Below are 16,115 nucleotides of genomic sequence, written 5' to 3'. Positions count from 1 at the left end.
ATATAACTAGCAAGACAATAGGAGAGTTCGGTGCACTAGTTGTGTTAGTACAATGCGTCCTAGCCCGTGCCAGCCCGCGGGCCGGGCGAGGCCCGGACCGGCCCGGGCCATTTATAAAACAAAGGTTCAATCTTTCTTCGATGCAGGCGGCGTCCGCTCGTGGTTGGTTTCGCCACCTCGCGATTCCGATGGACGAAGCTCCGGGCGCGCCCTTGCCGCGGGAATTCCTCGACTTCCTCGGCGAGAACGGCCTCGACCCTTCGATCTACGCCTCCGGCGACTGTGTACCTCGTTACATAAGGTAAGTAATTGGTCGCTGTTGTTGCTTCAATCTTCACTGGAGTAGCTGTCCCATTTGGGCGATTCCTGTTGCTATAATTGTGTTCGATTGTGGAGTTAGGTTGAAACCTGGAAGCGAATCGTGTCTCCGAGAGCTCGAAGGTGAGCTTGCGTGTGAGCCGGAGAGAGTTGATTGGTTGCCTGGTTTTTATTCGCTTCCACCAAGGGTTCATATTGCTGGTACAAAAGCGTACCGTGAAGGCAAAGTAAGAAATTGGCAGGTTTAATTTTATGGGTTGCTGATAATTTTGTGCGAGGATTAGGTTCTAGTGATTGATGCTTTAGGTGTAATCTGGTAATGTAGCTTTATGGGATTGATGCTGCCTCTGGAGCTGCTGTTTCGGCTTTGAGCATAACTGAGGGAGATCACGTGCTCGATCTTTGCGCTGCTCCTGGTGAGCATTTCTCTATTCATCTCCATCAATTTGTATGCTCGAGAAAATGGCGGGTGTATGCCTTATTCCCACAAGACATTAGTCAAAATGTTTTATTTATGGTTTAAAATGATTATTTTGATTCGCCACGTATGAGCAACTTGGTTGCACGTGAAGCTTCTGTCTGGCTTGTGCTTGTGCTTTTGGGGTTTTGACCATAGTTTCATCGAGTAGCTGATTTAAGTCGGGTGGCATCATCTCACCTGATCTGATCAATCACTGACCTTGTATTTTCAGGTGCTAAACTTTGCATGATTCTGGATGCTCTTGGTCATTCGGGGTCTGTCACTGGTGTTGATGTTTCTGAACACCGTTTGGCAGCTTGCAGAACAATGCTGCAGAAGTATGATCTAGGTGACCGATGCCGATTATTTGTTGCCGATGGAACGACATTTTCTGTGATTCCTGCTAGGGTTCATTCCTACAAATCATGTAATCCAACTGGAAGACATCCTGAACATGTAGTACATACTGTGTCATGATACATATTTGATGTTATATCCTGTCTAGTGTTATGCAGGTGAATCCACAACAAACGAAAAGGTTCAAACGTTCCAAGAATGGACTTCTAGGAGGCCATGGAAAGAGAGGAAAAGAGAAGCAAGAGCCCGACAAAGTGGTACTTCCAAGTCTCGCCTAGGATTTCAATATCCTGAGATTATATTCTACGGGAAGCATTCTGGAGTTGTCGGCCTCACCAAAGATGAGTTGCATCAGACTGTGTCCAACAATGAGCCCCTGAACTGCGGCTATGACAAGGTTAAAAGCATATCTACATCCTTTTCCTCCTCTTCAAACCAACTAATTCCACCTTCCTTCTCTTATCTTCGCGCGAGCTCGCTATTGTGAAACGTTAGTTAATGCAACCAATTGGTTCGACTTGGTTTTAGGTTCTTGTTGATGCAGAATGCACTCATGATGGTTCGATAAGGCATATTCAGAAGTTTGAGCAGTGGGGATGGGAAACTCTTCAACATCGTGTACTGAATGCAGAGAGAACAGATAACCTGACATTGCTCCAGGTAATTTGATTAAGATCTCTTGCTAGGTTTGGTACAGGCTGGGTGTCTCCTTCTTTTCTCTCTTTTCACACATTAAAATTTTACTTTGGAAAGATTAGAAGGATTACCTAGACGGTTATAGGATACAAAACAGCACCAGTATCTTTGGAATTTTCTTCTGATGTTATGTCTGAGGATACGATAGAGCGAAAGAGTAACTTCTTGAAAAATCTAGTTCTGGTGCTTGCTGTTGTTTTTTGCATCTTTATGGACATTTATAAATTCCAGTTGCGGGATTCTGGGCCAGCTGGGCTTTGTTGGCATTTTGCAAGCAATTGTAAAGTTTTGGGATCTGTCAACGGCACACGATTTGTCTCTTGCAGTTAAAGCTCTTAATCAATGGCTTCAGGTTGCTGAAAGTTGGTGGGACACTCGTCTACAGCACTTGCAGGTTTTTGCAATTCTTTTACCTATGGTAAAACACAGCCTTGGTTCTATCGCTTAATTGTTTTTGTTCTTGCTCTCAGTTTGACTGTTGCTCAAAATGAAGATGTGGTAGAACGATTCCTCAAGGAAAACGCGTCTGCTGGTGAGTTCCTTCTGCACCGAAGTCAAAAGTATATGGGGGAAAAATTGATGACTGTTGATGACGTGGTCTTTTTGTGATAAATACTTAATGACATTATACTGGAAGGAAAACCTTTATTCTTTCAGCAGTTCAGCTTTTCTTCCATTGGCAGTGCTGCAGGAGATTGATGCTGCAGCAAGTTGGCCCTGCAAGAGTGGGAGGTTACCCAAGACTTTGCGCTTCAATCCTTCTACTTCTCAAACCAGTGGACTTTTCGTGGCAAAGTTTACAAAAGTTGGCTTATGATTAGGAGGGAACTAGACTCGAGTTTATATTTACCATTCCTATACCTCAGTGCTCAACAATGCAATGGTGATGGATCAGCTGATTATTATACCTAATAATTTGAAGTTTCCATGAGCTGAGAGCCCACAAGTTTTGTCATTCTTGTCAAGGGATGATGCAAATTGGTGTAACTTTTTCTACACTTGATGCTTTATAAAACAGTCTTTGAAGTTTGTACTTAGATTGTCAGTTGCATGACTGGTCCCATCGGATGGTTTCATTTTAACCAAGCCAGGTGAGATTGACTCTGCTTTTCTGGGGTGGAAGAGCTGAAGTTGGGTAGGGCCAAAGATCAGGGCTTGGAGCATTTCCTCTTTTTGAGGTCCATGCATTATTCTGTTGACATCTAAATTTTGTTTTTTTTTTTACATGAAATTAGGGATCGACAAAAAATCATCTATTGCATATAGATAGTAGGAGCATTTGCATAAATTTGCACATTTTTGGACCGGCGGCAGATGGGCTGGATCATATGAACTTAATCAGATTAAGCTTGCGAGATAGTAATTATCGACCTAATCCCAGATAGTCTTCATTTGGAATGAAACAGAGGAGATACTAAGGTGAAAAATATTGAGCCAAATTTGATTTAGTGACCTCTTTCATGTGATCGTGTGGAGCAAGAATCTGTCGACGAGGAAAGGAAAAGTTCAGAAGAATTGGTATCTTGGTGGATTATTATATGATTTTCTCATATTCATATATTGACAAGAGAGGAAACTGGATCTTCATATATTCTTTGAAGGCCCTAGCTTCCCTACCTATAAAAAGGAAGACCTAACATGCAATGAATGTGTGTGTGCCCGTGGGGGGGGGACGACGTTTTCGGGACGAAAAATCCTGCACTGGGGAGCGACGAGTATCCGTGTGAGAAAAGGAGAACGAGGAGCCCTTGAGCACCACCAATCCTGCACGTTGTAATCCACTACACTATTTGAGCCACCAACCAGGCGTGTTTGGAGCTATTGCCCAGGCTGTTTCCAGCTCTGTTCGTGTGCAAATTTAGCCCCTACTCGGTGCGGAATTTGCTACTGTTCGGAAGGTAGTTGAGCCATTGTCCAAAGGAGTTTTCATATGTAATCAGTCCAAGTTTCACGCTACGAATCAAGGTAACTTTGAGCACAATTGATAGATGCTTCAAGCACGTTTTCTGTGTAATTTGATTGCTGTTTCGATGTTGTTTCTACATTATATACATGCTGTTTGATCCGAAAACGCCTACGTTTGCTTGGTTTATGATCACAAACTCACTAAGGTTTTCGCAAGCGCCGAAAAGATTTTTTAGTTGTTGATCTGCATGTATTTGATGTTGTTCACACGTTCTTTATTCAATTCAAGTTGTCTTTGCCTATTCCATGACCTCAAATCATGCAGATCTTAGCCCGAGCGTAAAGGTAGGTATTTTACCTTTTTTTACGCTGATTTGCATAGATTGAAGACTATTTACTGTTCCTAGATATAGTAAAATTTTTAAACATAATTCGAGAACAGTCTTCACACTTCAAAAACTAAAAATTGGATCTTTTTGGGAAGTGAAATCCTGATTTTTTTAGCTTGTTCAACAATTTGATCAAATTGTGGCACTTTCAGGAATTGATTAAGTTTAATGGCGAGCTTACCTTTTTTCAAAGTAAAGTTTACTCAAACAATTGTAGGAAAAAATTGTTTTGGTTAAAGAAATCAGAATTTTTGTTGAATTAGATAAGGAATTTTTTGACATATGCGCTCTTACTACCTTGGATGGAATTGCAATGTGTGATGGTAATGATCCTTGTTTCGTTCTTGTTTTGAATTGACTGATTTGAACCTATCTTTTTTGGTCGTTCAATGACATCTCATGCTGTAGATAATGGTTAATTAAATTGGACTTTATCTAAATAAGTGAGAATTTCTTAATTGGATGAAGTTTGAGTTGCCATGGATATTCTTCTCGATCTTGTGATTATCTATACCATGTTAAGTTGGTTGGGTTGTTATCTTATCTTATCCCTTGCGAATTTTCCGATGGTATTTGATTGTTAGGGATAGGATAATGCTTGACTGGAATGAATAAAGTCTAAATTCTTGAGGGTTATCCGAGATCAATTAAATTTTCAAATATTAAAGATAATTTTCTTAAATTGGATTAAATTTTGAATGAGGAAAGGTGGATCCCCAATTCATACTTTCGGCCACCCCTCTTTGAATTTTTGAAAATTCAAGCTCAATGGACTTATTTTTATTTTATTTTTCTCGTGCTGTTTGTTTTTTATTGCTATAAAGTTTGCACAATTTTAAATAAACATGCCCATAATATATGCTCTCCAATGTGCCTAGACCCTTCGGAAAATAAAATTGCACACCTTAGCCATGATCTTATGGAATGGGATTGCAATTTAGTATAAGGCTTCGTGTTCTTTTCCTTTGACAAAAGGGATGTTGTCGTCTTATATCCCTATCTGCATACCGGCTCGAATCTTCGAAGTTGTAGCGGATAAAAATTCTCTCTGACCCGGATCTTTGGGAATGAGTGAATTTTTAAAAAAAAATCGAAATTTAAAGGTATATTATGGGCATTTTTGTTTAATTTTGTTCAAATTTTTGCTTGTTTTTGAATGTTCTTTTTTGTTTGGTATTTAATCCGAAAATACAAAAAAATATAAAAAAATCAAATCATTTTATCATGCAGTTCTCATGTCACATTTTTCTAATAAAATCAATCAAATCACGTTGATCAATCGAAATGAATTTTTTTCATGAAATTGTTACCGAAATGACATTAATTTTTCAAATTAATGTAACAAATTCCCCAAACTCACTTTCTATGGTTCGTAGAGATGAAATAGTTCTCCCACTATTTTATATAGGTATCTAATCAACCTATCGTAAATGATTAGTGGCGGCTCCAATTTAATAATTTTTTCATGAATTGAACCTAAGTTGCGATTGGTAGGACTTGGGAGGGTCTAAGTTAGGTTAGTTAATTTAATTAACCTTATAATCTATTAACCTAATTTTTAGGCCGCAACAGTTTGGTGACTCCGCTGGGGACGAAATTTTAATTTTTCAGAAATTAAAAGAGGGTCAATCGAAATTTTAATTAATTTTCGAAAATTAAAATTAATTTTCATATTTTAAGGTTGATTTCGGAATTTCCACTCAATTCCCCTTAATTTTCGAAAAAATCAAAATTTTTGTGGACTTAAGCCGTTGATTTTCATGATCTATGCCTTGATTGCTTGATTGTGGTTGTTGATTGATCGATTTTTTTCTTCGACTATTTGGAGCTTGATTGATTTTGATGGCATTTTATTTGAATGATCATGTCCCAATATGCTTGATTCTTCTAATCATTTTCATGCAGGTTTACTTAATTTTTGGCATTTAATTTAATTGCTCTATTTTATCGCAAAATGCCATGATTGAGTGAATTAACCTGTCGCGCTTGATTCATGACATTGCATTGGATCCTAAAATGCTAGTTGAACCTAGAATGGTGTTTGGGTAAGGATCCGATTGGCCTCGGGATAGAGGAATGGATGACTTTGCCCTCGACCCCGATCATGTTAAGAATTCCCCGCTCCGGCTCGAATACGTGGGCATGAGAGAATTTCTTGGCATCCCCCAAGCTCAAGAGGCGTAGGATACGACTTAGATCTTTGAGTCCGATTCGCCCTCAAGAGCTCTTAAAAAAAAAAACTTGGCTAATAAAGCATGCATATATCATTCTGCTTGTCTTTGAACCTATGAGCATCATGTTCGTATATTTTTTTTTTTAGTCGATCCATGCCTATTAGGTGCGTCGTCGTTTTGATCTGTCACTTCATGGGGCACGGCAACATTCGCACTGTAGAGATCACTAAGGATGAACCGATCGATTGCCTTCCCCAATTGGACGAAGTCACCCGTCATTATGTGAAGAGCAGATTGAGGAAGCTCATCTTGTTGCTGGATATTAAGATTCGTATTGGGATGATTCAAGCTCTCGCTCACTATTGGATTCCTCGGGCTGCCACATTTTTGCTTGGTAAGTACGAGCTTACCCCTACATTGGAAGAGTATAGCGTGCTCATTGGTAAGTCCCTTGACTTTGAGCTTGTTAATCCATACTTGAAGGAGGATGCCTATGGGGTTTTAGCCGATTTCTTGAAAGTTGAATTACCGATCGTTTAAAGGGTTTTGAAAGGAAACTATGGGGCATTGTTCTTTTACTTTTCTGATCGATTGTTTTAACAATGCCCGATCCTTGCAAAAGAGCAAAATCTTTTTATTGGCATTTTTTAGATTGATCGTTTTTCCTCATCACAAGAATTTTGTCAATTCTCACATGGCTCATTTTGTGTAGCAAGTTTGTGAGGGAAGAAATTTTGTGAATGCTATTTTGGCTGAAACCGTTATTTCCTTGAACAAGTATCGACGGGGCAAGGATAAGGTCTTGCGAGCCCTTGCCGAGCTTTTGCAAGTATGGTTTTTGTCTTATATAAAAAAATGTCAAAACTTTGTGTCGACGGACACATTGAGAAATTTTGCCCCGCTATTGGTCATCTTTAAAGAAAAACAAAGTAAATGCCCGGATTATCACTTTTTCGAATGGTTAAAACTTGTGAGGAATCCTTCCACCAAGTCCCTCAAATGGCACGCTAGTTCGTTTTAATGTAAAGAGGCTCGCTTCACCTTTGGCCGATTTGGACCGGTCCCTCTCTTGGGTTTTACTGGAGCAAATGAGTATTATCCATCGCGAGTCATACGACGGTTTGGGTGTATTCGGAAGATGCCTCCACCTCTACCATCCGACCGGATCCATCCGAACTTTAAGAACCTCATCTCGGATCACGAAGAAATGGTCGTCACCGCTCACTACCTATGGGTTGTTTCTCGGCCGACCAAACTTTGTTTCTCGAGGAAGCCGTTGGAGCCCGCCGAGGAGGCCTATCAATCCACCAAGGAGTACCGACTCAAGCACTCCATCCCCGAGGAATGGCGTCCAAAGCCCCCAAATATTACTCCATCCCAATTCGTCAACAATGAGCTTAGGCGTTTGTTGGCCGAAGCTAATGAGGAGATAGCCATGGCGAAGAAAGTCATCAAGCGCTTGAAGGCACAAACCGGTCCTTAAGTCAAGAGATCCATGGATGGAGCTGGGCCCTCGAAGTGATAGACATTTATTGAGTCGTGTCGTCGTGTTTTTTCTTGCTTTCCTAGGCCTCATGTTAGGAGTTTTTGTCGGGTTTTAGGGATCTCGTGTCTTATTACACTTTTATATTAACAAAACAGTTTTGTTTTCATTCTAACCTTGCTGTGTTGTACAAATTTTTACGCCCCTTTCGTGTTGGATTCAATTTTCTCACTTCAAACGAAAAATGTTCGTAAGATCTTGAACCATCATTTTGAAAAATTTCGTGGTAATCCAATGTGTTTTCTATTTATTATGGAATTAATGGCCGGAGTCGAGCAGGCTGGGATCTCACACCTTTTCGGACTAGTGATTCATTTTGCGATTTAGTACTAGTAAACGTACCGTATTGCTAAATTTCTTAACATGAAAGTTGTAAATCTATGTTTCAACTAATGGCTTGAAAAATTTCAGAATTAAATTCACAATTTAAGAGGGTCCTTCGTTCTTTTAATAATAGGCGGACATAATGGTTTTCTGATCATGATTTTTCTGAAAGGTACATTAAACCGATTTGATCCACTCGTTGTTCATCAGCCTCTCGACTATAAGCTCATAAAATTTCATACCATCTTGATTACATTATGATTTTTCACGAATTGTTTGCTGAAATCCGAGGAAACTGGAATTTCCTGGTTAGGGTCACGAGTCAAGTTTGAGTGGTGTTCATAAGTCTAGATTAGCCATGGATCGACTCAACGTCTCTCCCCTATTGTACTCATCACATGATCGTCTCTTTTAGGTAATTTATTACGGATCCTCCACACATTATTCTATCGGTAGTGAGGAAAATGACCAACAGAGCAGAAATCAATGCTGTTATTCAAGAGGCTCTAGAAGAACGACTTGACACACCGACCGAGCGTTTCGAAGGGATGATGTCACAGAAGATGAAACAGATTATGGCTAGCTTTGCTGTCAAGCTACAACCATCTAGCTGAAACTCTTTGCCTGTCATCTCTATTCTACCTTCGTTGGTAGAGAATCCCGATAAGGCATTCGAACGAGTTCCTTTTCGGTCTTTACCATTGGAGAATGTTATCATTATAGGTACTGGCTTGAACGCATCGCCATCAATTCTGATTCCCCAAGCTAGCCCCGTGGCTACAAGACCGAATGAAGAGACGGCCAAGCGGTTAGTTCAAATGAAACAGAGGATTCGAGAAATAAAAGGTACCCATAACATTCCCCAAGTTGATTTCTCTACCTTCTCGAAGGTCGGTGTGCTCGAGAAGTTTAAAGTGCCCGATTTCGAGAAGTACGACGGCACTTCTAACCCAGTGCAGCATGTCCAGATGTACCAAGCTAGGATGAGCAAGTATGCGGCTAACGGTCCTCTAATGATTCGGACCTTCCAAGCCGGTTTGAAAGATGCAACTATGAGATGGTATACGGACTGTAAAATCTACAACATGCGGAATTGGGAGAAGGCTGCTAATGCTTTTGTTAAGCATTTTAGCTTCAACTTGGATGTTCTCATTTTTAGGGAAGACCTAGAACAAGCAGAGATGAAGAAAGGCGAGACGATTAAGCGATGCGTTGCCGGATGGAGGAACGTGGCATCTCACCTGAAACCGGTACCCCATGAGCGAGAGCTCATGAAGTTGTTTGTCTCCACTCTACCTCGGGCAATGTGGTCACGAATCCTTGGATCTGCTGCAACGTCGTTCAGTCACCTCATTGCGATGGCTGAGAAATCGAGAATGGCTTGAAGAAAGGGTGGTATGGAGATAGTAGTACTAGTGCCAAACAGTTCACAACAAGAAAAGACAAAGAATTCGCTCCACAAGTGAATGTCACTTACACTCATAAGCCTCGAGTCCAAACACCCAAGGTTTAAGTCCCTAATCAGCAGTAGGAAAATTTCAATACTCAAGGACAAAAAGGATACAAGCGCAACCGACAATATACACCATAGCCTGGTGCTCTTTCTTAGGTCTTGGCCGTCCTACGTAAGAAGGACTTATTATTAACGTAGCCCATGCGGCTGAATTATGCAATCTTTGCAAGGTACGACCTGATTAAGAAATGTGACTACTATCGAGGAGAACTCGGACATGATACGAATCGTTGTTATGTACTCAAGAATCGTATCCATGACTTGCTCAACTCCGGGACATATTCATTTCAGAATAACGATCGGTCCAATGTTCAAAATAATCAGTTGCCCAATCATTCGAGCAATGTTTGAGAAATCATTGGTGGAGATAGGTGTTGGCCCTCAAGAGTAACTATTTTTCAATCGTTCATTTCTCCAATGTGGGAACTTTTACTATTTTCTAGAATTTCCCTTTTCATTCCATGTTGCACTTTAGGACTCCCTTTTTATTAGGATGTAATTCGATTGATTTAATATCAATAAAATTATAGATGTTTTTCATTATATTTTGAATATTATCGAAGTATCTCAAACTAACCTAATGACCATAATCAACGATAAAAAAATATATCATATATGGTAAGTACTGAGGGTTGGGTTTCTTCAAGATCTATGGTAAGTACCGAGGGTTGGGCTTCTTCAAGATATCTCGTCCCGAGGTTTTCTAAAATCGAAATGTTTTGTAAAATTTTCGAAATAATGCTATGTGCTTAACCCTATTTATCTATTTGACTCATTTATTAGATGTTTCAGGAATTTCCAAGGGGCAGGCAGCAAACCGTGTATCAAGCCATTAAACGATCGAAGCTTAATCATTGGACCATGTCCCGACATGCGTCCCAATCTTAAGAGGAACCTATCTCTCACCAGGTTTGGTCATTCCCGAAAAATAACGTCCCATTTTCCTCTTTGCGGGATCAATAGAAGAAGCGATTATCATGAACTCCCAACTTGGGGCACATCCGGGGCACTTCCAATCCCCAGATCATGGCAATACCATGACCATTGGACATGATCAATTTTGATAGAAAATGGGGCAAATCGACAGCAAACTCCGACTTGGGAAGGGAAGTATCTCTTTCTCTATCTTATGTTATTCTCAATGTGACACCATTTTTCCTCCTTGCGGGAGCACATAATAAGCATAGAGTCATCTCCGAACAGCTGGAGCATCTCGAGTCCTCGATTGATCGATCTCACGTGCATTTCTCTTTATACGGGGGCAATCCACTGTCTCCCCATTCCTTGATATTTCTTTCACATCTAAATATACTTGATTTGCACTCCTTTTTTTATTGTGCATAACTAAATCAAATTGAACTTCATGAATTTCATTTCATCAATTTTTTGTCTGCATTGCAAATCTTCATCGGGAGATAATTTAAATCGGGCAATCTCTATGGTCCAAATGATCATATTGAATGAGAAAATCTCGGGATGACGAAAGGCAAGCTATTTCCATACACATCCCGCATTTCTAATCCCCGATGAGCTGAGTGAGATTTTCACACTCACAAGGTAAAAGGTTATCTCGCGAAAAGTATGACGACCAAGATGATATGATGCATTCATTTCCTCTATCCAAACACTATAGGTTGTCCGTTGCTAAATCCCTTTGAACGGTGGTTTAATTTCATACCCCTGTCAGGAACAACCCCACACTAGGGCAATTCTCGGATCGAGAATGATTAAAATTTTCTTGCTTTCACTTGCATCAATCTTCAAGTATATTTATAACATGCGAGTTTTATGTTAGCTCAAGTGTCTTATACATGACGAAGAGCATTTCATTTCTATACCATGCACGTTTGACCCTTTGTTGAACCCAACTTGAGCGGTGTATTCATTTATCAAAACCCGATTAGTGATCATCCCGGCAAGGAATCATTTTAAACCATCCGACAAATGAGCAAAGCATCTTGGGGCAAGGTGAAACTCAAAAAGATCTATCGGCAAAGAATGCAGAAGATTCAGGTGAGACCTCTCCTTCCTTTAAAGAAAAAAAGCTCAAAAGAAAACGAGAGTAAGGGGTAAGAAAAGCAAAGGCTCACCATGCAGAAAATTTGGGGCATCCGAAAAATTCTATGCTCCCAAAAAGAGAAAAAGTGTAGCGTGAAAGAAAAGGGCCCACTCCCATATGAAAAAAAGAGAATCTTTGGATGAAAGGAGGTCTCAACTGAAGTTGTTCATAATATGTTCCTCATGGATAGTTATTTTTGAAGTAGATCAAGAGAAATTACTCGCTCGGAGCGATATCCACGCCCAAAGAGATAAGGATGGATGATCACCGATCTCATCTTCATACACCTCTTTTGTTGTAAATAGGCCTTTCATTTCCAAGCCTTCCCCGAACCTACATTACAACCCTTATCAAAGTCTCTTCAGATTATGGTACTTGAGTTAACATATGATCTCAAATGTTTATAAATGTCGCTCGAAGAAGTGCGAGTAAGATCATTTTATCTCGTTTTGCGGGTTCCCGACTTATAAACCGGATGCAGCTAATGAAAATTCCATTCCATTTTATGACCAAATAACTCACATGAGTCTCCTTTATTGAACCTTTGACCAAGCCGGAATTACGGTCTTTGCAAAAGACCTCACGCATTTGTCCGGTCATATTGATCGCGAGAATACCCGGACCCTTGTCCAAGGTAAAGATGACGGTTACGAGGGATCCTTATGCCCACATTAATGGTTGGGTCTTCAAAAAGCTTTTCATGAGAGTGAGCGAAAGTCCTTTCCGACTAAAATTTCTCATTCAGTTTGATCGAAATTATAAAAAAAAAAAAAGGGTCAGATAGATTCCCTCATTGATAGAATTCCCCGTTGAAGCTTTATAATGCAAACAAAAAGCTCACAAATTTTGTTAACATATGATGTTGCATTTGCTCATAATCGCACGACAAGTCATTATGTAGGTATGACGTAGTCAGCCTAGCACCCTCATGTTCGTTGCTCAGAAAATCCAGCTAAGTTTTATGAACCCTTTTCAAAATTAACTTTAGTTGTCATTTTGACCTCTTGTGTATTGACTTAACTCATATCGGGTGACACATTTCTTCAATACTGACTCGGTTCGGGTAATACACCTCTTATACTTATGCTTTTGGTCCACGATCGACCCGCTCTCGTGGTACCTTTATCCAGTTCATGATCTCAATTTGCTCTTGTGGTCTAGGTACCTATCCTACTCATGATCGACCTGCTCTCAAGAGGTATTTATCAAACCATTGATGGATTTGTTTTCATGGTTTCAATAAATCTTTATCAAGTTCATTGATGTTTTTGCTCTCATGTTCTTGATTTCTTTTATTCGGATCATAATCTCGATTTGCTATTGTGATCTGAATAGTTTTCCAATCTGTGATTTGAATAGTTTTCCAATCCATGATCTTGATTTGCTCTTGTGGTCTGAATCTTTATTCAACTCATGATTAACCTTATGTGATAATTTATCGAACTAGGATCGATTTGCTCTCGTGGCATCGATAAATTTTTATTCAAGTTATAATCTCGATTTGCTCTTGTGGCTTTCATATTTATTATTGCTCTTGTGATTTGAATATTGTTCTGGGTTCGTAATCTCGATTTGCTCTTGTGATCCCGAAAAAGCATATTTTCAACACTACACATATTTTGTGTTGTCTCGGTCAAGGAGAGGTCGCCGATAACAGATGGGTCCAGTACCTTGAAATTCTTGTATTAGAAGCTTGAAAATTAAGAGAATTATCAGCTTATGAGGTATCCGGTAAAATCGGTATTCTCGTATGCGATCTATGTGCGGGTTTCTCTAACATGGGAAAAAGAGAAGTTTTTGCACATGTTATTTACAGCATTGCGTACCATGCATAATTTCCTTTGCATCAAGAAAATGGGATTAGAACTCCCACAAAAATCATTATTCATCATTTTCATTGGCAAAATTTAGATTTTAATTTTGGTCTTTGAGCGAAACCTTTGCAACCTTCCACTCAAAGAGGGGTAGCTATTGACATCTAAATTTTTATTTTTATTTTTTACATGAAAATTAGGGATCGACAAAAATCATCTATTGCATATAGATAGTAGGAGCATTTGCATAAATTTGCACATTTTTGGACCGGTGGTGGATGAGCTCGAGCATATGAACTTAATCGGACTAAGCTTACGAGATAGTAATTGTCGACCTACCCCGTTGAGTAGTTTGGGGGCTGAAATTATCCGTAAAATGCGCATGGGATAGTCTTCATCTAGAATGAAACAGAGGAGATACTAAGGTGAAAAATATTGAGCCAAATTTGATTTAGTGACCTCGTTCATATAATTGTGTGGAGCAAGAATTTGTTGACAAGGAAAGGAAAAGTTCAGAGGAATTGATATCTTGGTGGATTATTATATGATTTTCTCATATTCATATATTGGTAAGAGAGGAAACTGGATATTCATATATTCTTTGAATGCCCTAGCTTCCCTACCTATAAAAAGGAAGACCTAACATGCAATGAATGTGTGTGTGGGGGGGGGGAGGGGACGATGTTTTCTGGACGAAAAATCTTGCATTGGGGAGCGACGAGTATCCACGTGAGAAAAGGAGAAGAGGAGCCCTTGAGCACCACCAATCTTGCATGTCGTAATCCACTACACTATTTGAGCCACCAACCAAGTGTGTTTGGAGCTGTTGCCCAGGCCGTTTCCAGCTCTGTTCGTGTGCAAATTCAACCCCTACTCGGTGCGGAATTTGCTACTGTTCGGAAGGTAGTTGAGCCGTTGTCCAGAGGAGTTTTCGTATCGAATCAATCCAAGTTTCGCACTACGAATCAAGGTAACTTCGAGCACAATTGATGGATGCTTCAGGCACGTTTTCTGTGTAATTTGGTTGCTGTTTCGATGTTGTTTCTACATTATATACATGCTGTTTGATCTGAAAATGCCTACTTTTGTTTGGTTTATGATCACTAACTCGCTAAGGTTTTCGCGAGCGCTGAAAAGATTTTTTAGTTGTTTATGTATTTGATGTTGTTCGCACGTTCTTTATTCAATTCAAGTTGTCTTTGCCTATTCCATGACCTCAAATCATGCATATCTTAGCGGGAGCGTAAACGTAGGTATTTTACCTTTTTTTTTTTTTCTGATTTGCATAGATTGAAGACTATTTACTATTCTTAGATATAGTAAAATTTTTAAAGATAATTCAGGAACAGTCTTCACACGTCAAGAACTAAAAATTGGATCTTTTTGGGAAGTGAAATCCTGATTTTTTTAGCTTGTTCATCAATTTGATCAAATTGTGACACTTTCAGGAATTGATTAAGTTTAATGGCGAGATTACTTTTTCTCAAAGTAAAGTTTACTCAAACAATTGTAGGATCAAATTGGTTCGGTTAAAGAAATCAGAATTTTTGTTGAATTAGATAAGGATTTTTTTGACATATGCGCTCTTACTACCTTGGATGGAATTGCAATGTGTGATGGTAATGATCCTTGTTTCGTTCTTGTTTTGAATTGGCTGATTTGAACCTATCTTTTTTGGTCGTTCAATGACATCTCATGCTGTAGATAATGGTTGATTAAATTGGACTTTATCTAAATAAGTGAGAATTTCTTAATTGGATGAAGTTTGAGTTGCCATGGATATTCTTCTCGATCTTGTGATTATCTATACCATGTTAAGTTGGTTGGGTTGTTGTCTTATCTTTTCCCTTGCGAATTTTCTGATGGTATTTGATTGTTAGGGATAGGATAATGCTTGACTGGATTGAATAAAGTCTAAATTCTTGAGGGTTATTCGAGATCAATTAAATTTTCAAATATTAAAGATAATTTTCTTAAATTGGATCAAATTTTGAATGAGGAAAGGTGGATCCCCAATTCATACTTTCGGCCACCCCTCTTTGAATTTTTGAAAATTCAAGCTCAATGGACTTATTTTTATTTTATTTTTCTCGTGCTATTTGTTTTTTATTGTTATAAAGTTTGCACAATTTTAAATAAACATGCCCATAATATATGCTTTTCAATGTGCCTAGACCCTTCGGAAAATAAAATTGCACACCTTAGCCGTGATCTTATGGAATGGGATGGCAATTTAGTATAAGGTTTCGTGTTTTTTTCCTTTGGCAAAAAGGATGTTGTCATCTTATACTCCTATCTGCATACTGGCTCGAATTTTCGAGGATGTAGAGGATAAAAATTCTTCTCTAGCCTAGATCTTTGGGAATGAGTGAATTTTTCAGAAAAATTTGGAATTTAAAGGTATATTATGGGCATTTTTATTTAATTTTGTTCAAATTTTTGTTTGCTTTTGATTGTTCTGTTTTTTTTCTGGTATTTTATCCAAAAAAATATAAAAAATCAAATCATTTTATCATGCGGTTCTCATGTCACATTTTTCTAATAAAATCAATCAAATCACGTT

At 39.1% G+C, this 16,115-nt stretch overlaps 1 protein-coding gene across 2 annotated transcripts; it reads left to right on the top strand.

Annotated features, from left to right (window-relative positions):
• The first annotated feature begins 4 nt into the window (after positions 1–4).
• On the top strand, positions 5–2,867 carry LOC115736430 (rRNA (cytosine-C(5))-methyltransferase NOP2C). Of its 2 annotated transcripts, none has more exons than XM_048272625.1 (9): positions 5–301; positions 401–545; positions 644–734; positions 1,053–1,205; positions 1,294–1,532; positions 1,664–1,795; positions 2,158–2,225; positions 2,302–2,363; positions 2,515–2,867. In XM_048272625.1, the coding sequence occupies exons 1-9, from the start codon at positions 141–143 to the stop codon at positions 2,646–2,648; spliced, it is 1,185 nt and encodes a 394-aa protein (XP_048128582.1). In that variant the 5' UTR covers positions 5–140; the 3' UTR covers positions 2,649–2,867. The 2 variants fall into 2 exon arrangements, with proteins under 2 accessions (XP_048128582.1, XP_030524006.1); XM_030668146.2 differs by having other exon boundaries at positions 13–301; positions 1,011–1,205.
• The last annotated feature ends 13,248 nt before the right edge of the window (positions 2,868–16,115 follow it).

This window comes from Rhodamnia argentea, chromosome 11, assembly GCF_020921035.1.
Source record: "Rhodamnia argentea isolate NSW1041297 chromosome 11, ASM2092103v1, whole genome shotgun sequence".
NCBI classification, from domain to species: domain Eukaryota; kingdom Viridiplantae; phylum Streptophyta; class Magnoliopsida; order Myrtales; family Myrtaceae; genus Rhodamnia; species Rhodamnia argentea.
This window is presented reverse-complemented; position numbering and strand designations above follow the sequence as displayed.